This window comes from Diplotaxodon limnothrissa, linkage group LG5 (assembly GCF_057381915.1).
Source record: "Diplotaxodon limnothrissa isolate DT_005_m linkage group LG5, D_limnothrissa_male_GT1.1, whole genome shotgun sequence".
Taxonomy (NCBI): Eukaryota; Metazoa; Chordata; class Actinopteri; order Cichliformes; family Cichlidae; genus Diplotaxodon; species Diplotaxodon limnothrissa.
Genome location: NC_140600.1, coordinates 7753392 through 7778371, shown reverse-complemented (window position 1 = coordinate 7778371; position 24980 = coordinate 7753392). Strand labels below are relative to the sequence as shown.

General features: G+C 41.7%; 1 protein-coding gene across 2 annotated transcripts; it reads left to right on the top strand.

Annotated features, from left to right (window-relative positions):
• Window positions 1–304: 304 nt before the first annotated feature.
• wnt4 (wingless-type MMTV integration site family, member 4) lies at window positions 305–24667 on the top strand. 2 transcript variants are annotated; one of them, XM_085353737.1, is made up of 6 exons: window positions 305–434; window positions 19716–19797; window positions 22099–22252; window positions 22590–22721; window positions 23027–23169; window positions 24197–24667. In XM_085353737.1, exons 1-6 carry the CDS (start codon window positions 358–360, stop codon window positions 24665–24667), a joined length of 1059 nt encoding a protein of 352 aa, XP_085209863.1. In that variant the 5' UTR covers window positions 305–357. The 2 variants fall into 2 exon arrangements, with proteins under 2 accessions (XP_085209863.1, XP_085209864.1); XM_085353738.1 differs by lacking the exon at window positions 305–434 and adding an exon at window positions 16439–16458.
• The last annotated feature ends 313 nt before the right edge of the window (window positions 24668–24980 follow it).

Below are 24980 nucleotides of genomic sequence, written 5' to 3'. Positions count from 1 at the left end.
CGGCGGAGAGCTGCTTCATCTTGGCTTTTAAACTTGACTGCTCCTCCACGCGCTCTCCCGGCGCAGAGAAGGAAAGCAAACAAGTTGATTCCGAAGAAGGGTCGATTCAGCCAAAGCTGCACTAGATCTTTTTTTTTAAGCATCCCTTTGGAGCCCCTCTCCCCGTCCCTTCTGAGCGCGCAGTGACAGAAGGAGGGACGGGAGAACCGGGCAGACGGACCGTGAAGCTGCGCGTCTTCCCCGGTGCAGGACCCATTGGATGCGGGATGATGGATTAACAGCCTAGGCTGTGCACGACCCCCTTGTCCACCTCGGGATTATTTCGGCTCTCACTGACCCCCCTCCTTCCCTCTCGAGATGACCGAGGAATATGTTTTTCGGTGCGTCCTGATGCTCTGCTGCGCGCTTCTCTCGGCCAACGCGAGTAACTGGCTGTAAGTTGGACGTTCACATTTCTAAACCAGAATCCACAAATTTCCGCTCTTGTACTTCACCTGTGCTCCTGTTTTCCTCCTCATCTACACATCATCTTCGTCTAACCCCCCACCCCGGCTCAGTGGGCGCACAGGTTAATGGTTAACCATCAGGCACACACTGTCTCTCTCTCACTTTCTCTCTTTCAGACTTAATAACTTACTAATATGGCTACCCCCCCCCCCCCCCCCAAAGAAAAGCCAAAGTTTGGTCAGCTGTTTGTTTTGGAGTGATTGGACGATAAATTGCATTTTGCGCAAAAAAGTTAAAGATTTTTGTCTACATAACGTAATTAACTGACTGGTTTAAAAAAAGTTAACATAAAGCCCAAGAGAAAAGTGGGCAAACTCAATGTGAGGCTCCTGTGTGCTGCTCTTATCAGCAGCAAAAAGTCAAATTAGGAGGGAGTTTTTGAATTATGTTTTTTCTCTTTTGCAAAACTGAACAATTCCTCCTACTCTGAGAAACCAGACCAGGCATGAAGTAGATAAATAAATGCATATATAGATACAAATAAAAGTCCCCTTTCTTTAACTTGTAGAGAAACAGCAGGTTTTTATTTGAACTAAAGTACTCCCTTTTAAACCTTTTTAAATGAGTGAAATAAAATAGCAACTTCAATTTTGCAAACAAACACTAATGGTATGGGTGCGTGACTAAAGATAAGAAGTTCAGTGAGGTCACTAAAAGCAAAACATCAGTATCATGCATTTGTTTTCAAAAGGTGTAACACACAGCCCGACGCTGTAGCCGAAGCGCACCGTGCCACCTCTTCTTCTGGGGGCCGGTCGGTTGGGTCGCGTGTGTGTGCCTGCTCTGAAGGCAGCCTGTGGGAGGTGGATAGGTGGGTTTCTGCATTCCTCTGCAGGCTCCGCTCCATTTTCTACTGCCATTCATTCCACTCACCTTTAGCAAATTTACAAGCAGTGCTCATCATTCAGGGGGACTGTTTCATTTCCCCCCCTTCTTCCATAGAATCGAGGCTCTGTTGATATGAAGTCGAGCTGACAGAGAGCTATGTAGTAACTAATAACTACAGTATTCTCAAACTGTGGTTACTCACTTGACGATTTGTATTTTTATTTCCTCATAGTAGGGAGAGTTATAGTAGCCTTCTGTGTTTACGTCAGGCTGGTGCTGCAGACGGCCTGACTGATATTGCTGACAGATTCATCAGAGTAAGTTAAATTAAAGCCCTGCCAAACAGCACTGCCTACCTTGAACTCTGTCACTGAGTACAGGGTAATTGTGCTGTTTGGGGCTGAAGGCGTGGTGACAGCAGCACACAGCAGGCATGTACAGGCAGGCTGCCGAGCTGCCAGTCTGCTCTGCAGGATTAAACTGTTGAGGAAAAGTCCTCCACGCTTCAGCAAGGGTCAGAGGATGAGAAGCAGTTTCAGCATTGCTGTTAGTACAGTGGCTCTGAAACATGCAATAACTACACCTGTTGTGTAACAGAGCAGGTTACCACTGTACCTGATTGGACAGAAGACGGGAGTTGCATGCAATGTTATTTACTTATACTAGGATTTTGACATACAGTAGTCTTGATGTAGTCAGTTGACTTGTGTGGAACCATAAATTGTATACAGAAGATGGACATGGCATGAGTTTTGAACACGTATTCTGTGTGAAGCCAGCAGGGGGCGACTTCTGTAGTTGCAAAACGCTGTCCTGTTGTGTAGAACTCTGTGGTAAAACTATCTTCAGGTGTCTTGATCTGTGACCTCGTTAAACACTCTCCTGATGAGTTTATGATGTCAGCTGCACATTTCAAGACCAAATATTACACATTGTTCATGTTGTAAAATACAAGCAAAGTCAAAATAGGAGAATAAAACAGTATGGTCACTGGCTAATGATTCATCAATCAGATGTGGTTGTTTAACGCTGTAATGTGTTTGGTTTTGCAAAGCTGAGGGAAGAAGAGTCTGACTGATGCCCACTAGTGTTGTTCAATAATGGCAAAAAGTAATTACCATTATTTTGCCCAATATTGTGTTTACTGGTTTTTGTTCTGTTTGTTTTGGCCAAATCAGTGGATTTCTTCACATTTGTTAAAAAAGGGGGGATTTAAATGAGCTTCAATTATTAGTTAATAATTTAACTGAATGAATTAAATAAGTGTGAACTCAAGCAAACATTCCACAGCCTGGAGGGAAGTGTTTGGGCTTTAAAGGAGGGAGGAAAGGAAAGGGACATGCTGATAGAGTTATATTAGCAGCTCATGATTATTCCTTTGACCAAATCTAAATCCAGTCACTACTTTTAGTTTTTGTTTTTATTTAAACTTAATGCCCAAAGCAGTAGAGAAGCTTCAGATATCGAGATATATAGAAGTATGCTTCAAAAGCAGACAAACCATAACAGAAGTTGAATGAGCATATTTGACCTTTAGTTTCAAATTATATATATATTTCAATATAATCAACACGTATCATGCAATAATTCAAAAGTCTTAGTCTTAATAGATACTAGAAGGGATGCAGACTAAATCCAAGGATATGCGCCTACCGTTTTAATGTGTCTTATAACTCGACTTACTGCACCGGGCAATAGAAATCTGGAAATAGAAACACTGAAAATCAGGGGTTTAAGGGGACATTACAAGGATTTACTGATACACTTCCAAACAGTTCCAAACTCTTAGAAAAATTGAATTGGCAAAATCTAGAATACCCCGAAATTAACTCTGTCCTGAGAATTAAGCTCTTCATGAGCTTGATCCTACGTTGCCCATAATGCAACTTGATAGTGTTGTTATCAGACCAGTCGACCCTTCCGGCCCAGTAAATACCCACACCTTTAAAACTACTTGGCCCCTGTTTGTAACAAAGGCACTTCAGTATAATGTATAATAATAATAACATAACAATGCTTTGTCTCCAAGCCAAAATAACCCTGATGTTATCACTATGACATAATTAGGATCGGGAATATGCTGAGTCATACTCCTAAACTGAAATCCTGGAACACACACACACACACACACACACACACACGCACTCACACACACACACACACACACACACACACACACACGCACTCACACACACACACACACACACACACACACACACACGCACACACACACACACACGCACACACACACACACACACGCACTCACACACACACACACGCACTCACACACGCACACACACACACACACGCACTCACACACGCACACACACACACGCACTCACACACACACACACACACACACGCACACACACGCCTGTTTCGTTTCTGTTCCATAGCTAAGGATGACATCATGAAATCTAGCTAAAATTAGCCTTTGGTAAACTTCTGGGCATTTTCACTTTTATGAATTACGAGAACAAATCCATTCCTATAAAGTAATAATGTGCATGTTAGTTGATATTACAAAATAACTGAGTGAACTACAACTTCTGTTGAAGCAATAAAGGCTAGTAGAGTCACACTGAATGCTGAGGCTGTGTTCCGGTATAGAGCTCTTAAAATCCTGACTGACGAGGAGGTTAAACTGCTCGTCACGCCTCTCAGCTGTTCTTAAATCACGCTGAACCGCAGCCTGAACCGGGCTGTTTGTTTACTTCACCTGCAGCTCTCCGTGTCACCTTTAGCCCATCCACCAGGATGTGATCCGCCAGATCTCTGTGGCTGCTGAGTCACATTTAGTGTCCCGTTTGACAAGCAGGGATCTGAATGCTGCTTTTCATTAATTTGTCTATCATCACCCTCCTCCTCCTCCTCGGCTTCCTCTTACCCTGCACCAACTGGTTCTGCTGCGCCTGCCCGCTGCTCCTGGCCTTGTGGGTGTGTGTGTATGTGTGTGTGTGTGTCTTTGTGATTTTTGAACTTGAGTATGTGAGCTGGCATGTCCCCCAACAGTGGCACACGCTCAGTAATTACCACACTACACTGTGCAGGGGAATGGGAGCCACTTACATATGTGCACACGCATGCACACATGCACACACACACAAACACCTACACACACACACACACACACACACACACACACACAGATGTATTCTCCATCTACACTTGGTATAAACACGTAATCTGGATGTGAATAACCGATCTGCATACAGGAAAAAGATGCATTAATGCAGGATGTTTGTGCACCTGAGCACCATAAAGTAAGGCAGACCACAGGCTGAGGAGGTCAAGCTCCAGCTGCCTCATACCATAAACCAAAGCTAGGCCCTCAAAGGCACAGGCACTATCATCGGCCTCAGCTCTGCCCTGGAATAAAACCAGAGCTCATGCAGAATCATGCCATGATGTATAGAGTGTTTGCTGACAAGTCGTTCACTTAACTCCACCTCATTTATTTACATAATTAAAACTGTGGCCATAATCGAGATGACAAAAGCGAGAAAAAGCGAATACCAATGAAAAGAATGTGATTAATCAGATAACGTATGCGCATACAGCTCACATTACAGGACCATTTTGGAATTAGTTTTTTGCTTTGTTTTTACCTGGGTACTAACAAAGGTTTGTGATTGTCTCAATATTGCGCAACAGCGCTACAACTGTCAACCGCAAACGAACTGCAAAGAATCCGATATTGTTGTTTGACAGAGTGTAAACACAGAAATTAGCCACCTGTCTCCTCCCAGGACACTTTCCAGCTGACAGAGTCTCCGACCCATCTTCCAATTAGTAACCTCAAAACGTCCATCGCTTTTCCTCCATCAGTTTTACTGCTTTGGCTTTTAGTGAAATGTCCTAACCAGATGGAATTTTGTGCAGAAATCCACGGCCACCAGATGATCACACTTAGCTTTTCTTCTATTGATACCTTTGACTTGAGTGGGTGTTGCTGTATAGACGCCGTCCTGCTCATGATGACTTATAAAATCCCTGGTTAGCTTCTAACTTTTCCTCTAACAGGATCATCTGCAAAAATAATAAGGGAACACTCAATCATCAGAGTATAGACAGACAAAGCCAGTTAGACTTCAGGGAAGTCAGTAAGGAAGCATAAACCACTGTGGATCCATTTCAGCTGCAAATCCTCGAGGATGACACTTCTACACGTGATGTTGCAGAAAGGTGTGCTGTGACTCCCAACACAGTGTCAAGACTATGGAGGAGAAAGCAGGAGATGGGTCATTGGATGAAAAGAGGGTGGGTTAACCCAATAGCAGGGCTGGTATTTGTTTGTGCAGCAAACAGGAGCAGACTCAAACTGTCAGGAACAGACTCACTGAAGGCGGCATAAGAGTTCAGCATCCTCAGATGGGGCCGTTGCTCACAGCATAGCACTGCGCAGATCAATCGGCAAGACTCACTCAAGAACACCAGAACTGGCAGATCTGCCACTGGCACTCTGTTCTCGTCACAGATGAGACCATGCTCACACTGTCGGTGTAGTGGGCCCTGGACAACCCTGACCTCAAGTGGCCGGTATGTGTACGCAGTTCCTGGATGACGAAGATATTGACGCCACTGATTGGTCCTCAGGTTCCCCAAACCTGAATCTAACTTGCTGGTCCTAACACATCATCCCTGACATCAAGCTACAAGCACTGACAGGGACACCAGCAAAAAGCAAACAAGAGAAAGATCTATCAGACGAGGGAGCTGTCTTGTCTCTGCCTCTCCTTGCATCTGTCGTCACTATGATTTGCCCTAAAGCAGGTTAAGTGGATTGACATTGGTTTATTGTTCCAAAGTGGACAAATCAATATCCCTGGAGTTTAACTGACTGTGTGTTATTATTGTTATTGAGCAATATTGTTTGCAAATATTGTAAGGATAACGTGCTAAACTGACGCCAAGGACGATTTAAAATAATTAATAACTGCAGTGGCAACAAAAAGATTACTTGACATTTGTCTGCGACAGATTCAGCAGTGTCTTCTTATTGTCTTGAATGGAAGTTAAAAGCAGGGCAAAGTGTTGGTTTTAGCGTACTGCGCGTCCTGGACGAGCATGGTAAGGTGATAAAGAGATGGCAGCTGATCAGTAGTCAGAGAAAGCCCTGCGGTACACACTGGCGCCTCACACTGCTTTTCACACGCGCACTCTCTCTCTCTCACACGCTCGCACATGTGGTAAATCAGTGGCATGTTATTTCGAGCCCTCTTGTCACCAGAGTGTGTGCAATTATCGTGGCACACTTGGAGCCACGGGATAACCAGATTACAGCCGGTCCTGCTGGGGGCTGACGAGGAAACGCCGGCACCGCTAAAAGACAAGCAGCCCTGGCTGACCAACAGAGAGGTGCACGGGGCGTTTAGAAGACATAACACGCTTTTGGAGGTCTGGGGGGTCCTGTGGTGTGAACAGCTGACTGCATTTCTGCTTTTGTACTACAGCGTCTGTGATGCTCCTGTGAGGCAGGAATAGGAAATGCTCCAAAAAATATCTCAACCGTACGCAGATGCAGGACAGTCATAGGTGCAGACAAGTGTTCTTAAACAATGTGAAGTTAGTTGTTCCATTGTTGCTACAACTGGCAACACTGTAAATGGTGCCCATGTTAATAGAATGAGTATCTTCAGTATCTTATTGTAGCGTTACAATAGACGATACTAATGTTCATTTTATTGACAGTAAAAAAGCTCATAGCTAATGATTTCTCAAAGACAAGAAACTCAGAAAGATCAAAATTTACAAAACTGACTTAATGTTTTATTCAAGATGACCTGAAACAAATGCATGAGACCCTAAACTACTGCGGGGTCTTTACCTCACAATATAAAGCATGCAAGGGGACTAAAACTGAACTGAATATAACGTTTTTTAAGTCGGAGCAGGCAATCACTTGTTCATAGGATTCTCTGTATAAGTATAAAGTAGGTAATTCTATAGAGTAGTGTTAACTTGGTAGCAGAAAAGGTGAGAAGAACCATGCTAACCACATGCACGGGGACTTCTTTATATATCCAGTGTTATGTACAATACTTGGGTTATGTGCACATCACATGTGTTAACTGTGTAAACAGTAAGCAGGAGCGGTAAATGGTGCAAGTCCTAACCTGCCTGCTCCGCATGAAGGATGTCATTTTCACAAGCCAGCTTATCTCCTTATCTATCCAACCTGAATGTGAAAATTAAAAAAAAATAATCATAAAAATGTCTTTGACACTGTGGGAAAAGGCATTAATAATTGAACTCTTCGGACACAATCCTATTCTATCCTCTTTATTCCAGTTTGTTAGGTACACTGGTACAACTGGTTGTTACCTCAGATATCTAATCAAATCAACATGGTAGAAACTCAGTGCATTCAGGCGTGGCCAAGATGACCTGCTGATGTTGAAATGAGCATCTGAATGGGCAAGAAAGGTGATATAAGTGACTTTGAGCATGACATGGCTGTTAGTGCCAGGTGGGCTGCTCTGAGTATTTCAGAACCTGGAATTTTGCAATCTTACCATCTCCAGGACCACAAAAGAGAAAATAACTGGTGAGCAGCAGTTCTTCTGGTGAAGTTTCTTTGTTGATGCCAGAAGTCAAAGGAGAATGGTCCGGCTGCTTCAAGCTGATAGGAATGCAACACTAACTGAATAACCACTCGTTATAACCAGGCTATGCAAAACAGCACCTGGTAACACACAACGGCGAACGTCGATGCAGATGAGCTACAGCAACAGAAGACCACACAAGTTGCAATTCCTGTCAGCTAAGAACCAGAAACTGAGGGCAAAGTCAGACAACAGCAGACTGGAAAAACTGGAAAATGGACCAAACAACGTGACAGCATGGATCCATCCTGGAGGATCTCAGGTGGTGTAATGGTGTGGAGGATATTTTCTTGGCACACTTTGGACACCTCAGTACCAGATGAGCCTGCCTGAGTATTGTTGCTGACCATGTCCATCCCTTTATAACCACAGTGTACACTCTTTCTGGCAGCTGCTTCCAGCAGGACAATACACCCTGTCACAAAGGTCAAATCACATCCATGCTGTCATGACAACATGGACCAAAATCTCTGATGAGCAATCTGCTGAAAATGTACCCTGAAAAATTAAGACTGAAAGCAAAGGGGATCCAAACTAAGTGTCCAATGACTTCCTACCATAAGGCCGCCTTCCCACTCTGAATTGGATAAATGGAAGATGATTGTATATCTTGGGGTTATAATAGCTGCAGTCAGATTATTGATCGCTTTTCTTCTATGTACATTCTAGCCACATCTGGCTCTTTCTAGCCCATGTTAGCTTATGTCTTGGCTTATTAAAGAAGATGATTTTTTAAATGTACCATCCACCAATTTTTTTTCTGCCTCTATTTGTCAGCTTTTAAGGAAATTGACAGCAGCATACTTTGACTACTAGCTTTATCACCCGAATGAGAGAATTTTGACCGACAAATAGAGACTTGCTTGCTCACAAGCTGATATCATCATGCATGCCTATCATCTTTGTCCTACCAAACCCAGCTACACAAAACCATCCAGTTAGCTGGCTAATGTTACCTAAACACAGAAACGGCCACAGGTACATGTCGCAGGAATCAGACACGGCCAAGTCCTGCATTTAGAAATAATCAGCTGTTCACAGCTATTGTTTCCCGCACACACACGAACACACACACACACACACACACACACACACACACACACACACACACACACACACACACACACACACACACACAGTAATTGGCTCGTAGCCTTTTGAGGCTACCAGGCAGGAGGTTAATTTCATGGCTTTTACTGCTTCTTTCTCCAAACGTGTGTGAAAATGTGTTTTTGTGTGCAAGTGTGTGAGGGTTGTGGGGTTGGCAGAGCATGTTATTTTTAGGGGGAAATGAGCAGCTCTAGTGGAGCCAGCAGCATATAAATACACCAAGACAAACGTAGAGGCGCGCAGACACACACACACACACACAGCTGCAGAGCAAACTGTAGACTGTGCATTAATTGAACTCATCAGACTGTTTGACCTCTCACCTTTTAACATTTTAATCTTTTATCACTTAACCATCTCCCTGCCTCACAGCCACTTTTCCTTCTCTTGCCTTCACCGTCTGACCTTAAACGATTCCCTCTGAGCTTTTTTCCATCCTCCCCTCCTTATCTCTCATTCTTTCCGCTGAAGGTACTGTCTCTCTCCCCTACTTTTATTTTTTGTGCGGGTGTCACAAGGACGTTTTGAGTATTATGTCTCAAATGAATACAACACCCGACACATCCACCAAACAACGCCGACACCAGCTTCTTAAACCAGCTACTGCATGTCAGCGGTGTTGACATGCAGAGAGGGAGAGATCATGCATGCGATGAGGGCTCATAAGAAAACAACAAAAACACAAACACAAAAACTAATTTTGCGGGTCTTTTTTAGTGATGAGGTGCTTCTACTTTTAACTTTTTGCTTCTCTTTGTTTTAAGCCCATTTCCGAACGATGCTTTGCTTTATAAATGCAGAGATGATCCTGCTTAATTAGATTATATAATAAAAGAGGGGTGAAGAAAAAGCATTAACTGCATATATAATTGAGCAAATGTTGTGCTATCCCAAAACATTTTACATTCTGCCATTCCTAACACATATTTACATTTAAGGCTTTTTTTTTTAAGTTTATATATTTTCTTTTTAACTTGAGATAAACATGTCTTACCCATTACCCTGGGTTAACAGATATAATATTTTTTAAATATATAATAAGAACATATCTAATAAAGAAGTAAACCTGTGTGTAGGTGGAGTGAAGTGATCAGAATACTTACTGTGAAGCCATTCGCTGCACTCAGATGTCATTTTTCTTCTTTTCTTTGGGCTATACACGCTTGGCAATTTTGGCCATCCGCTGGTTTGAATCAAAAAGCAACAGGCTGGCTTCAAATGTGAAATAGAAATGTCATGCAGATGTACTCACTGAAGTTCTGCTTTTAAGCAGTTTCAAGCTGCAGTCATACAGTGCAGACACCTGCTGAACGGTGCTAAAAAAACTACTAAAATAATATAACTTCATTCACCAAAACTGAGGCACAGTTTGTACCACACAGCAAGCCATATGCAGCCTCAGAATCTGCACTGAAGCTTTAGGATCCCAATGTCAAGTGCCTATTGGAGGAACTGCTGTTTTTGGCACCAGTGTTGCCACTTGGAAACACTCAAATAACAAAATAAAATAAAATTTTTAAAAAAAGTTATTTTTACTGATCGTGGTGTAAAAACGCCTGCTGCAAATCCAGTCAGCATGAATGTGGTTTCTGGAAGACTGGGTTATAAAACACTGCAAGCGCAACGTCATTGCGTCGATTTGACAAAGTGGATTATTCAGGTTCCTTCGCACGCTGGATATAAAGTATTTATATCGTTTATAATGCACATATTTGGAGACAGAAAATGTTTGGATATCTTGATTATCTCCATGTGGCATACACTGACACCTTCATTAGGGATTCTTAAATGTTATCCGTCATGGGTCAATCATTTTTGCACTTCCATATAAGGTCAGCTGTAACCCTATTACAGATGGATATGTGGACAAGAAGCCTCTGCCACTGCCAGAGTGTTTTCCAAATACTAATTTGTACAGGCACATGTACAACACTGGCTGTTCACAGCAGCGTAAAGCCATCAGGAAGTTTAGAAGCTGGAGAGTTTAGTTCTGTGTTGATGCTCAGTGTAGGAAGGTGGCTTAAGCCAAACTGAGAGAATAGTGCCCTCTACAGGTCAGTATCTGCTTTACATGCTGTGTGAAACACTGCAGAGGGCACACTGAGGGTTAGCTGGGGCCACTTGTTTTTGAATGTATACTGCCCTCATGTTCTCCACCAGCAGTGCTCATTGTAAAAGTTTATTATTTCATTTGCTTTTACTGCGCTGCTGAAAAATGACCGTCAGTGCATGTTGACTGTAACTGGTAGCAGGCTTGTCTCAGCTCTTGTAAAACAAGCACACAGTCCCTCGGCAGAAAAGACTCTTTTCTTGCAGCGCTCCTCCTTGCACTTCCCATTTATTCTATATTTACTGGTCACTGTGTACCTCTGCTGTGTGTTCAGTACTGGAAAGTCAAACATGAGGATATTTTCATATAAATACACACTGGAGACGATGGCGGTGCAGAGAGTGTGCTGCAGTTTGGAAGCATTTGTGTCATTTTGTGTGAAGAGACTGACTGAAGCACAGATCACAGCTTCTACCCCAGCTCTCTCTTGTCTGCAGGTTCTCTTCCTTTTGGCCCTCTTTTTATTTTTGTGGTGAGAAGAGAGACTTTTGAAAGAAGAGAGGTCAAATCTAGCACCGAGCAGGGGTGTTTCTGTGCACTCTGTCCAGGTACTCTGGCTCCTTCCTGCAGTCCAAAGACTTACAGTCAGAAGGGTTAGGTTAACTGGTCATTCTACATTCCCCTCTCTCTCTTTCTAATCTATATATTTGATACAGGAAGAGAGCAAAGAAGAGAGAAAGTCTAAATAGCAGCTCTCCTCTGTACATTTGCACTTAGTTTACCTCAGCTGGTTCTCTTCAAGGTACTTGCTGATTCTGATCATTTGTCTGTACTGATATCTCATATAGCCACTACAGTCTGTACCAACAAGGTTCATACGTACCAACATATCCTGGTTTGCACTCGGGTACTTCCTGGTGGCATTGGTGTAGGGTGTGTGTGTGTTTGTTTGTGTGTGTGCCCTTGAAAGCATGATGGTAGTTTTGGTACAAAATATATCTATCTCACATCTGAGATGAAGTTTTGCTTTTCAGTTTGTGGGTGTTGCAAACAGTATTCTGCTAAAAAAGATGAACATTAACTGAACTTAGTCTCTACCCCTGAACCTACATGGGTTCAAAAATAACTCTGTCTGGTTTTAGTGCAACATCTTAAATCACAGACTTTTTACAGCTTCGAACCAGGAGTGTCGTGGGTGTTTGACCAGATATTATATTTGAGCTTAGAGTACTTTAATACACCTGACAAAATGTTATCATTTTATAAATGAGTTATATGAAAAAGCTTTATTAATGGCCACCAGTGTTGTTCAAGTTACTTGAAAAAAGTAAATAGTTACTTATTACTGATTACTTCTCCAAAAAAGTAATCCCATTACTTTACTGATTACTTATTTTCAAAACTAATTAGTTACTTATTACTAAGTTACTTTTAAAAACATGATACACAACCTGAATACGCAATAAAGCAAAAGACCTTTCAGCCCAATTCTATTTTTTCTGCATAATGCATCATACAAAACTGAAACAAATGGAAAGCCTCTTTTTAAAACTTGTTTTATTAGTTTGAATTTTACGCACATTGCAAAATTTTAATTATATGCAACAGTCGTTGTCTTGAAGAAATGTGTTTAACATTTGAACCTCTTTTCTGCATATTCCAGCATATAAAATAAAATAATTCTTTATGTTTACATTCACTCTTTCAAATAAAATAAGGGCAAAATACAGCAGAAAATAAATAAAATCAAAGATTTAGCAGGACTAAGTCCTGTCTCTTAAATCTTGTCACCTGTTTAGCAGGAGTGGGGCGGGTGGAGGTTTGCCCGGTGCCACAGTGGTCATGTCAGTGGGAGGATCCGGGGGTTTCTCAGTGAATGTCACATTCCCGTGGCAGCGTGCTCGGTGCTCGCTCAGATTTCAAGTTAAATTTTTCGCTGTAAAAAAAGTTTTCTTCCCACGCAGAGTGAACAGCGCACGCTAATGTTTTTGTCACTTTTTACAGAGTCAAAGTAATGTCATGTTATCCATTGTTGATCTGCACACGTCTGTTGCTGCCACGGGCGTCGCACGCTCGTACATCATTGTCATGAGACACTCTCACAAACAGAATCACGGCGTGCTTAAGGAAAGTAACAGTAATCTAATTACTTTTTTGCAATAGTAATCCCTTACTTTACTCATTACTTGAAAAAAGTAATGGGATTACAGTAACGCGTTACTGCCCATCTCTGATGGTGACACAGGGCTCATATTGTTATAGAAATACAAACAGGAGTTTTTGAATGATATTCATTTCTTTTTTATGTAGCTGCAATAAACCTGCAGTTATGATGGCGCTCTGTTTATATTTATCTGTTATTTTCAGTTTCAGCCTCTCATGAGCGTGGGGTGGAGGGTGAAAGGTCTGGAGCATTCCACCTGAAGCGCGGTGCGTTCGCAGGCCGCTGTGTGTTTGTGTTGCATTACACGTCGCAGCCTTCACAGCACCATTGGCTCCACTGGGCTTAGGCTTCTGAGATTTAGGCACGCAAGCACCAGAGACCCGAGAGACAGAGGGAGAAGAGGGGGAGAAACCGGGATGATGGTGTGTGTGTGTGTGTGTGTGTGTGTGTGTGTGTGTGTGTGTGTAGTGTTCTGTCCTTCTACGGGTTGACTCCTCTGTAGAGGTGTTTTGTTAACCTCATCTCTGGGAAGTGAAGTGTATACACTGCAAAATGAACAGATAAAGTGGGAGAGGACTCACGCACACACCCAAGGCCTTCAACTAGCTTTCCCACGCACACACACACATCTATGAAATTACCTGAATAACAAGTTATCCATTGTTTATTAAATGTTTCCAGGGTGAATGTCAGGCCAGAGCGATGCCATCCAGCTGCTTCTGTCTCTTTGTGTGGGTGCTGCTGTCAGTTGTTTTGCGATTTTGGGCCTTTTTTTGTTTTGGGGGATTATTTCGTGCTGACTGACGGTCTCCCAGCTGGATGCCTTGACCCAAACGTAGCACCATGCCCAAGGCTATGCTAGAAAACAAAGACAGATCAAAAGCCCCACATGTCTTTGATGAGAGCCGTGCAACTGCAATCGAGCAAATCAGAGAGAAGAGTTGAAGTGGACTCGATCCAGTTCAGATGGAGGGAGGGAGATGAGGGGCAGGACCTGTTGAAAATGATCAGAGGATGTACCTCACAGAGAGCTAGAGGGTCGACCGTGAGGTCCAGGGCTCCCTTGAAACCGTGCGGATTTACCTGAGCAAAACATTTCCAGGCTAAATTTAAAGAATTTGCACAAAGAACCACCTTTAGCAGCAATAACTTGAAGTCATCATTTCATCATCATCAGTCTCTGATAATTGTGGAGGGATTTTGGCTCACTCTTCTTTAGAGGGGTGCTTCCGTTCATTGAGGTTTGCTGACATTCATTCACGCACAGCTCTCATAAGATCCCACCACAGCATCTCAGTCAGGCTGATGTCCACACTTTGACTGGGTTTTTCATTCTGTTGCAGATTTTCTGGTCTGTTTGGGTTTTTCTGTAATTTCTATGAACGTTGCGCAGTCTGATCTTGGGGCGACATCCACTCCTGAGAGGACTGTGGTTTGTGTGTTAACACACATCTCAATGTTCAAGACCAGGAAACTGCAAAAAGCACCTGGCTGCTACTTACCCTCTTACTTCCTACAGAAGCAGTAAGGGTGTACTTACTTTGCTAGTTTCCTAGCTGGACTAGGAAGGGTGACCTTATCTTTACAGGTTTCAGGCAAATCCAAAGTTATTGTTCTCACACGCGGGCGCCGTGGTTCGCACTGTTGTCTCTGAAGAGTTAAAGGAAAACTGTCATGTTTGCACCGTTCACTTTTTAACCAAATCTCAACATTATTCAAACAACTGGCAAAGTCGTGTTTCATGTCTTTTCAGCCACTTTTGCTCAATGGGGACTTCTGTTCTTTCCCAGTTTCTGCAACAGCATTAACCTTTCAAAGAGGAATCAGAAGTTACATTTATAATCAATAAAATACACACTTGCACATTTTAGTACAGCCAATCAGGAGTGTGACTTGTTGCATGGTGAGTTAATAGTATGACACCAGAGCTTGTGGTTGGAGTGGCTTGTATTACTTACCGCATGAATCCCTCTGAACACACGATTACCAAAGCAGCTCCACATTGTCAGCATTGCTCAAGATCCCAACACTGTTCAGCTTTATTGACGTCAGATCTAAGACCCAGGTGGACCACGCATGGCTCAGATTAGTGATACAATTTGCTGACTTTGTGTCTTTGTCTTCAGCGCTATCGTTTAAACGTACGCTACATTGTACATTTCTTTGAATGTATTGGATTTAATTGTACTCTGTCTTGTAAAATACCTCGTACTCTTTTTTTTCTGATTAAAAACATTACTCTGGTAGCTGTAGTTTGTAGATATTTTCCTTTTACAAACCCAAACCTCTGAGTGACTTATAAAATATGATTTGGCACTGCGTGTGCACACAGGTGTTTTGACTTACGCGCCTTGATTAGAAAGGTTGGAGGTCGTTCAGATTGGAGTTGTGCAAATCCACATATGCTGGGAATTTACTTTGAGCCAATATGTTCTAATAATAATGATAAATATGTATCTTGTCCAGACAGTAAGCCATTTATATTCTTCCAGTACTTGTTGCTTGTTACACTTTTCATTTGTATTGCTTGTTGACATTTCTACACTGTGTACAATTCACAAAACATCCGAGTCCTCTTTCCACCAAATTACATGTTAGCACATCACAGATAAACATTTCAGTGAAATGCATACATGATGTCTCCTCTGATTACCTGTTTGTTGATTACTGTTCATGATCCTTCACACTCTCATGTTGTTTAATGATGATGTCACTAAATAATGAGGTCTGCAAATGTCAGGTTTTAGTGTCCTTTGTTAAAGGTTCAAGTTCAGGGTTTTACATGGATTCAGTTTGGCTTCAAAAAGACAAATATTTTATAAAATGACGGTTTATTGTTAAATGATTAACTCAACATTCATTTTGAAGTCTTTAGGTCTTTTGAAGCATCTTCCTTTATCATCTAGTCTACTCTAAATTAAATCACAATGCAACAAACAAACCTGTAAAGAGTACTTGAAAGTAGCCACAGAAGCCCTGAACACATTTGAAAATAAATGAGGTGATAAATTGTGAAGGAATGGGGGTCATTTTCATAAAGACTTTCATGCATGACTTGTGTTTGCAATAAGAGAAATTCCCCACTTGCTAGTCATTAGGAAGAATGCAAGTTTACAGCACCTCCGCATTGCCCACACTTTTTCTGACTCAACAAATGAATAGCCACACTTTCTCTTTCCAGCTCAGACCTTCTGTGGCTCCGTAGTTGCTTAATGCTGCATGTTGTCCAAGCCAACATGCAAGTCACTATTTATCAGAGCATGTTACTTCTGCAATACACTAAAATGTGATACATTTCATAGAGTTAATTGTAACCATTTCAAATTTTTACATATTCCATCGTTAACACAGAAGTGCTGATCAGTGCTAATTTCAGCCACAATGCTTGTTGTCCACGACATGAGAGAATAGTGCAGACTTTCTGTTGAAGGTCAGCATGGAGGTGCTTTAACTTTCTGAGCGCATGATGTCAATCGTTTGGGAGGATGTGAGCAGATGCGGCTAAGAGGTGGCAGAGTGGCAGAGAGTAGGGTTATCACAGTGATGAGTGTTTAATCCAGACGCTGTCTGGATGGGAAGAGAAAAAGTCCATGGAACAGACAGAGAGAAAGAGAGAGGAAGACATTATCTCAGCTGTTGAGAGGTGGCGATGAAGAGGGTGAAGGGGGAGGAGGAGCTGTTTGACCTCAAGAAGGACGGCATCGTAATACTGCCCCATTAACACGTGTTACATCCACCAGGTCATTGTGTCCCATCTAGAGTCAGGGCTAGTGTTTTGGTAACGTTAGCATCCACCCTTTTTATAGAACGCTCGTCACTACACCCAAACAGGGAAGCTGTAATGCCAAAAGGAATGCATGCGATTTCAGCTTTTTTACTTATTTAGCATATGACTTAAAGAAAACTAATCTTAGTAAGGTCTCCAGTGATCTGGTGGATGTTAAGAGGTTAAAAGAGTTGAGCAGTGGCTACGAGCCAACTTTATTAAACGACCTATAGCCTTAGCCAGTGTAAAGAACTTCAGCTGGCTTTGTGTTATATTAAAGTTTGGTCTGTAATCTTACAGAAGAATTCTTTGCAGTCTGGTTGTGCGCCATGGCTTGATTGAGATGGGCAAGCAGGGCTTTACAGAGGTATGTGTGGTCTGGGAACTCATAACTCAAGACTCATAAAAGAAGCTGGGGGAACCTGAAGGAAATACACGTCTACTTGTACAGAATAATAGTCTAAAAGTTAATTCTGTTGGAATTTGCCTTTATTAAGGGACATTTTGGTATTCAAACTCTGACCAGTGCCCATTTACTGAATTCTTTCTTACATAGTAAAATCAGCCATGTCTCCTAAAAAGACATGGCTATACGACTATATAACTATATGCAGTGCTCTTTTTTCCCTCTCGTTTTCTCCCTTCAGAAATACCTTACAGTGAGACCAACAGGTGGTTAAAGAATTAGTCACAGCCCATTATTTCAACTTTTTGGCTTCTAAGCTTTCTTTTTTTAATCTCAGATTTAGACTCCTTTTTACTAACTTTTGGAAATGACCAAAAGTTACAATAGATGCTTTCAAACATTAACTATATTAAACCTTGAAAACCTCAGTTTTCAAGGTCATTTTTTGCCCCAAAAGTGGCAAGAAAATAAATTACATTTAACAAATGTGCATGTGTTTCTTTCAAAATGTGATTGAGAATCCAGCACAGGTCTGTGGAAAGATGCCTGATAAAACAGGGTGTTCACTTCAAAATCTAGATATGATACCACATTTGAAAGTGTATGCCAGCTTTTGAGCATTTTGAGTTAATACATATACTACTATATTTACTGATGCTGTGAAGCCACACAGAACACATCACAATCCAGTGTTTCCTGAGAACTGAGAGATCAATACTCAGCTCTTCTTTGGATTTCGCCTGCTAAAGAACACGGTTTGGCATCCCTCCATGTCTTAGCAAAGCCTTTTGATGCATTAATAACAGTTTTTTTGAGGACCAGTTTTTAGACCTGTGTGTCTGAAGCTATAGCAGTGAGTGACAGCAACCTCCAGAAACCACTCACAACCAGTTGGAGAATACTCACTTTTCCCTACTGAAGGTGGTTGCCAACTGGTCTGTAGCCTTGTGTGATTGCTGATTAACACCTCCTGAATCTCCCTCTGCAGATATTTACTCACAGATATGAGGCTGGAAATCAATTTCCAGCAAGATGCAAAAATGAGCATAAAAAGCAAACAAAAAGTACATATGGAATACAACTTTTATTTTTAATATTTTTATACACCAGTTTATTCACTGACACTACACTGTATGAAAATGATATTCATAAGTGTCTTGAAATTAGAGATAAAATATGAACTCAGGAAAAAGTGTTAGTATCATTATCATTGTTTATAAAACATTATTCTTCATTTATTATTTTCTTTTTATTATTTTCTTCTGTCTTTGTTTCGGCAAAATCTTGTTGTAAAATTGCCATTTTGCTGTATTTCACAAAAGCAGGTGTAATAGTTAAACTTCAGCCTTCACATTTTCCCTAAATAATTTACCAAAATAAAATTAATCATTATTAGATACCAATTTCTAACCTGTGCTTGTTTTTTTTTTTCATTTTTGGGAAAATGAAAACAGCTAAGGATCACATCTGTTTGTTTTAGAAAAACAAAACATTTTAGACTCAACATGTACATGCACATGACGTCTTGGGACACTGAGGGGTGCAGACAGTACACAGCTTGGGTAGTTATGAGAAAGCCTATTTCTGTAAGGTGAAGCTATGACTTGAGATATGAGGCTGAGGTGGAAGTGGTAGGGTCAGGGCATCCAGACTGATGCCATTTTCTCATATATCTTAGACTGTGTGTGTGTGTGTGTGTGTGTGTGTGTGTGTGTGTGTGTGTGTGTGTGTGTGTGTGTGTGTGTGTGTGTGTGTGTGTGTGTGTGTGTGCAGTATATCTCCCTGACCTGTCTGGCCTGGAGGTGGTGTGTTTGTGTGATAAGCCACTTTCCCTCCTCTCAATGTCCTCACACTTGGATGTTCATCCAAAACATTCCCACAAAGGCACGGGAGCTTTTTGCAGCTCTGCTTCCCAACTGTAAGAATGATTAATGATGAGCATGGCTCAAGAAAGTCTGCAAGTTAGTTCAGGCTGGATACTCGAGTTGTTGCTTGCATCATACGGCTGACTCTCCTTACTCTTCTTACTTCACCAGCATCCTCCTGTAGGCTCCAAGTAAATGTTTGTTCAAGACTCACAAATTTCTTTGTGTATCATATTTGCACTGAATGATGATCTAGGAGGGGGAGGGAGCCAGTTTAGCAAGCAACCCATATAGCATAAAGTTTAATGCAGAGCCCTGTTCAAATCCACCTTGTGGCCATTTACTGTGTATTTGTAAAATGAAATATTGCTTTTTTGAGCTCACTAAAGAAGCCTTGTTGTTTTTTCCACTAGGTACCTCGCCAAGCTGTCATCAGTGGGGAGCATCAGGGACGAGGAGACGTGTGAGAGGTTACGAGGCCTGATCCAGAGACAGGTACTCCACTCAACTGTAGTAATAAGTTACTAAGTCAGTTATGAAGTTACAAATGCACTTGTTTTTCACTATAAAGAGTTATATTCAGTCAAGGTGAGCTGTCCATCAGTGTCCATCAGTCCACACCCAAAACTCCAATATCAGTATGGATATACATAAAGAGCAATACTATCCATACAGGGCAAACATATTTATTGCACCAGCCTACAAGCATGGCTTCCTAAGGCTGTAAAGTTGGCCATTTTAACATGGAGGTCTCTGGGGGATTGAATCATTTTTGGACCCAGCCTGAAATGTTCATGGAAGGACCTGCAAAGGAATTTCAACTTTCATCACTGAGAATTTATAAACTACTGCTATCAATCATTTTTAAGGTTTGATAGTGTAGACTAGTAAAACCAAGCTGTTAATTCTTGAAAAGTTCTACATTCAAAGAATTTGAGCGTAAAAAAAAAAGTGTACATAAAGCGGTTTTAAGGATTGTTAGCTCGTTGGTTTTCTGATGTCAGTTGTTAGCAGAAACAAGACCAGCCTGCTTCCTCTTGAGAGGACAACACTTCATAGATGAGTCCTTGGAAGATTCAGAAACTGGGGCCTGACTTGTACATCAACCCCAACAAGCTAAGGCTACTATGTTACTCGATATGGTAGCATCTACAGAATACATCAAAGGCTTCTAGGCTACATTATGACATTGTTTGCAACATTTATGGCATTTGGTTTACTGCTTTGTCAGGTATTTTAAACAGATATGTGGTGATATTATTTGTTCCAGCCACTTCTAGCTGTTGTTTTGTCCTCCTCTGTTCCATATCCAGCTAAGCTTTGCTGATTTCTATGCATTGCCTGCCATGAAAAAAAAAGGTTTCTCGTGGTAAGCCATCTTGATCGTTTACATTCGGTATTGTCAGTCTTGGACACTCCAAGCTTGGAAATTGTAATCCTCAACTTGGAAAATTCCAACCTGAGTTGAACGCACAGCCGTGCACACTGAGCGGTTACCTGTGGTCTGTCCTGCCTCACTAACAACATATAGGCTCCATTTACTAAATTAAATCCAAGAGGTCATCCAAAACAAAACTGAATACATTTACAAAACTACATATAGAAGTTTACATATGTTCAAGAAAACCATATGGGTAACAATATGGACAAAATTTTGCCATGATCGTTGGAACTCATAGGCTCATGGAAATTAGAGGTAGTAAAGTTAGCATGTTGATATGTCTCACTAACTACTGGTTGCATTGCCATTGATTTTTACACTGACATTCCTGACTCCTATTGACTCAGGTGATCCCCAGACATTTCCTGTAGTGCCACCAGTAATCCCAAACGTTTCATTATCCAGCGAAATATCTCCACATCTACTGGATATATTGGGACATAATTTTCTACAGACATTCCCGGGTCCCAGACATGACTTTGCTGATCCCCTGACTTTTCCTCTGGCGCCACCCCAAAGTTGGCATTTGTGGTTGGGGTGAAATTTTCTTGACAAGTTTCGGATTGATTACAATGACATTTTCCCTCCAGGAAAATTTACAATGGAATTTAATTCTGATGATCCTCTTACTTGTCATGAGGCCCCTCCATCAGGTCAAATTTAATTTGTCTTGTATTTTGGTTTCTGACAGAATACAAGTATTACATAACTACCAGCATACCAACAAACCAAATTATTAGAGCACATGCAGCATAGGTGTTATAATGTATTATGCTAATACTGAAAGTTTGAGCATATAAGCATCATGAAGTGCCGAAACAGGTAGTAACAATACACCGTAATTAAAAGATGAACGTAACCGTTTTTTGAGGATCTGTTCTGAAGCACTCATATTTTTGCCCATGTTGGTTTTGGACTCAGAAATGACTATATAAACAGATGAGAGGGTGGGGAGCTAATTCATTAGCTAGAGGAGCAAGTCTGGGTTGAATACTACATCCATGAAGTGCACAAATGGACCTGCTTATCAGTGTAAGTGACAAACTAATTAAATGCTGATGGGGAAGCTTCTTGGATAGGTGGAAAAACACAGCAAACTGTATTATTTTCCAGATAATTCCATTACGAATGCTCTAAAAGACCCAAGAGCATCAACAAAATTGACAAGTTCAACCCAGTGACTCATTTTAGCTAACGTGAGTCCTAAAAGACAAATATCCCCTCCGGCTGCCTTTGTTGTCACACCTCTCAAAGTATCCATGCCACTAATTTTAAGCTTAGATCAGAACAGTAAAAACTTTCTAGCTGCATGCTCTTCGTTTGTGGGTGACGCAGCTCCTGTGTGTCCACTACAGGTTCAGATCTGTAAGCGGAGCGTGGAGGTGATGGATGCGGTGCGTCGTGGAGCCCAGCTGGCTATAGATGAGTGTCAGTTTCAGTTTCGCAACCGTCGATGGAACTGCTCCACACTGGAGTCGATGCCTGTGTTTGGGAAAGTGGTCACGCAAGGTAAGATCATCCACTGCAGCGATTCCAGAAGACACTTTAATGGCAGACAACACTAAAGCTGGTCTATAATGCTAAAACAGGTTTATCTGTTCTGCATTTACAAAAGTGCAACATAAATAACTCATCATGTTTTATATACTGTGAAATGTTTGAGCTTGTTTCCATTTCTATTGGCTCCAGCGTATTAATGTCTGGGCCCAATTCTTTAGATTTTAACACACTTTTGTGTGTATACACACACACATACACTTTATCTGATCATTCAGAAGTACAAGCTCTTTTCATTTGCATAATGACACAATGTGACTGTGTGCTTGTGTTTATGCTTGTGTGTTAGGCACCCGTGAAGCAGCCTTTGTGTATGCCATCTCAGCAGCCAGTGTGGCGTTTGCGGTCACGAGGGCCTGCAGCAGCGGGGAGCTGGAAAAATGTGGTTGTGACCACAATGTACATGGAGTCAGTCCAGAGGGTAGGTCTCTCTCACTCTTTCACACAAACACACACTCAGAAAAGGAAACACAAGGGCCAACTGATCCTGTACAGTTTAATGCAGAAATAAGACTATATAATATGAAAATTGTTTTCCAAGCAGACATAACTGTGAGACTGTTAATGATGACATTTTAAAACCACCCCACACACATTTCCACATTAAATTATAAGTTTATGAAGAATAAAACCTGACTGAAAAATAGCTTGTGGTATAGTATCAGTGCAACATTTAAAAGCCTTACAATGACCGTTTCTTGTCTCTGTATTAATATCCTTTATTAGGGTTCCAGTGGTCAGGCTGCAGCGATAACATTGCATATGGAGTGGCCTTCTCTCAGTCCTTTGTCGATGTGAGGGAGAGGAGTAAAGGCCAGTCCTCCAGTCGGGCTCTCATGAACCTGCACAACAACGAGGCCGGCAGAAAGGTAATCCACTGCTGTTGATAAAGAGCCGTGGCTTATGTTCAAATTATTTGAAACAATCAAGTCATTCAAGATAACAAAAAAAAAAAAAGCTTGAAGAAAAGCTTGAAACCTTGAATTTATTTACAGAAGATCCAAGGTCAACTCTCAAGTAGATGAGAAGCCTCAAGTTATAAGACACATTCCCAAGTCAAGTCTCCAGCCATTCAAAGGATCAAGATATTTTAAAAAGTAGTTTTTACCTTTTGTAGGGGTTTGATGTCCATTACAGTCAAATCTTAAGTCATTTGAGACAAGTCCATCTAGGTCAGGTTTTAACTTCTTGAGAATAAGTTTAAATTGAGTGTTTTTTTAGTTGAAAGGTTTTTAGTCCTTCAGTTAAAAAAAAAAAAACTAGTCAGGATTATATACGTTAAAAACAGGCTTAAGCCAAGTTGTGATCAAGTTATTTAAGACAAGTCCAAGTGTCACACCATATGTGACAAGTCAATGTCAATTCTCAAGTCAGCCTAGAAAGTCAAACCCAGAGTTCTCAAATCATGTCACAAGTTCTTTAAGTTTAATGTTGTTGATGTTAGTAGTCTAGTCCAGCCATTCGAGAAAAGTCCAAGTGAGCATAACCAAATAGAAAGTTAAGCCCCAAATTATAAGAGATAAACCCTCGAATCAAGTCTCTAGTAATTCGATTTGCCCTTTTGTAGGGTGGCACTGCATTAATTTTCAGTCAAGTTTCTTTTAAAAAGAAACATCAAGTCTGGTCTTCAGTCATTTAACATAAGTCCAAATTAAATATGAAGTTACTGAAAAGAGATCTAAAAAAATGTGAGAAAACTAAAAGACAACACAAATTATTTGAGACAAATGCAAAGTCAGGTATCAAGTCATTTAATAGAAATATGAGTCAAAGCTCCATTTTTGTTTTAGGTGTTACTGAGAGCAAATTCAGCGTTATAGAAACAGATGTTGGCATCCAGATCTGCTGCTTTTAAAGCTGTTTCAGCAAACCAAATGTTCTTTGGAATCCTTGCAGGCCATCCTGTCTCACATGCGTGTGGAGTGCAAATGCCACGGCGTCTCAGGCTCCTGTGAGGTGAAGACCTGCTGGAAAGCCATGCCACCATTTCGCAAGGTGGGCAACATCATCAAGGAGAAGTTTGACGGCGCTACCGAGGTAGAGCAGCGGAAGGTGGGCACAACCAAAGTCCTTGTTCCTCGCAATTCCCAGTTCAAACCTCACACGGATGAAGACCTGGTCTACCTGGAACCAAGTCCAGATTTCTGCGATTACGATCCACGCACGCCAGGGATGCTGGGCACGGTGGGTCGCCATTGTAACCGAACATCCAAGGCCATCGACGGCTGTGAGCTGATGTGCTGCGGCCGTGGCTTCCAGACACAGGAGGTGGAGGTGGTGGACAGGTGCAGCTGTAAGTTCCACTGGTGCTGTTACGTCAAATGCAAACAGTGCCGTAAAATGGTGGAGATTCACACGTGCCGGTGATGGAGGCGGAGGCACAGAGGGAACTGCTGATAGACAAAAAATGCCCCGTACTCCTGATCGGCTAAAGAAAAGAGGGAGTAGGGAGGACTTGTTTAGTTCCTTCATCTCCTTTAACCATCCCAGCCTCCTACTGCTATTCAACAGACACAGACTGATTGCCCGAGAGGTCAAAGGTCATCCGATCCTTTATTTTTTTTTGCCACCTTAGTGGACATCAGTAGATTAGGCATGGGATTTCCTATAAAGCTACAGTCTGTTTGTTTCTTCTCAAGTAGAGAGCATCTTTCAGTTCCTGATTCGCTCCCTCACAGTC

Excerpts from the sequence above, each read along its gene's own strand:
- wnt4 (XM_085353737.1), top strand. The coding sequence starts at position 358 with ATGACCGAGGAATATGTTTTTCGGTGCGTCCTGATGCTCTGCTGCGCG. Across the intron at positions 435-19,715 it reads GCCAACGCGAGTAACTGGCT|GTACCTCGCCAAGCTGTCAT; the intron begins GTAAGTTGGACG and ends TTTTTCCACTAG. Across the intron at positions 22,722-23,026 it reads ACATGGAGTCAGTCCAGAGG|GGTTCCAGTGGTCAGGCTGC; the intron begins GTAGGTCTCTCT and ends ATCCTTTATTAG.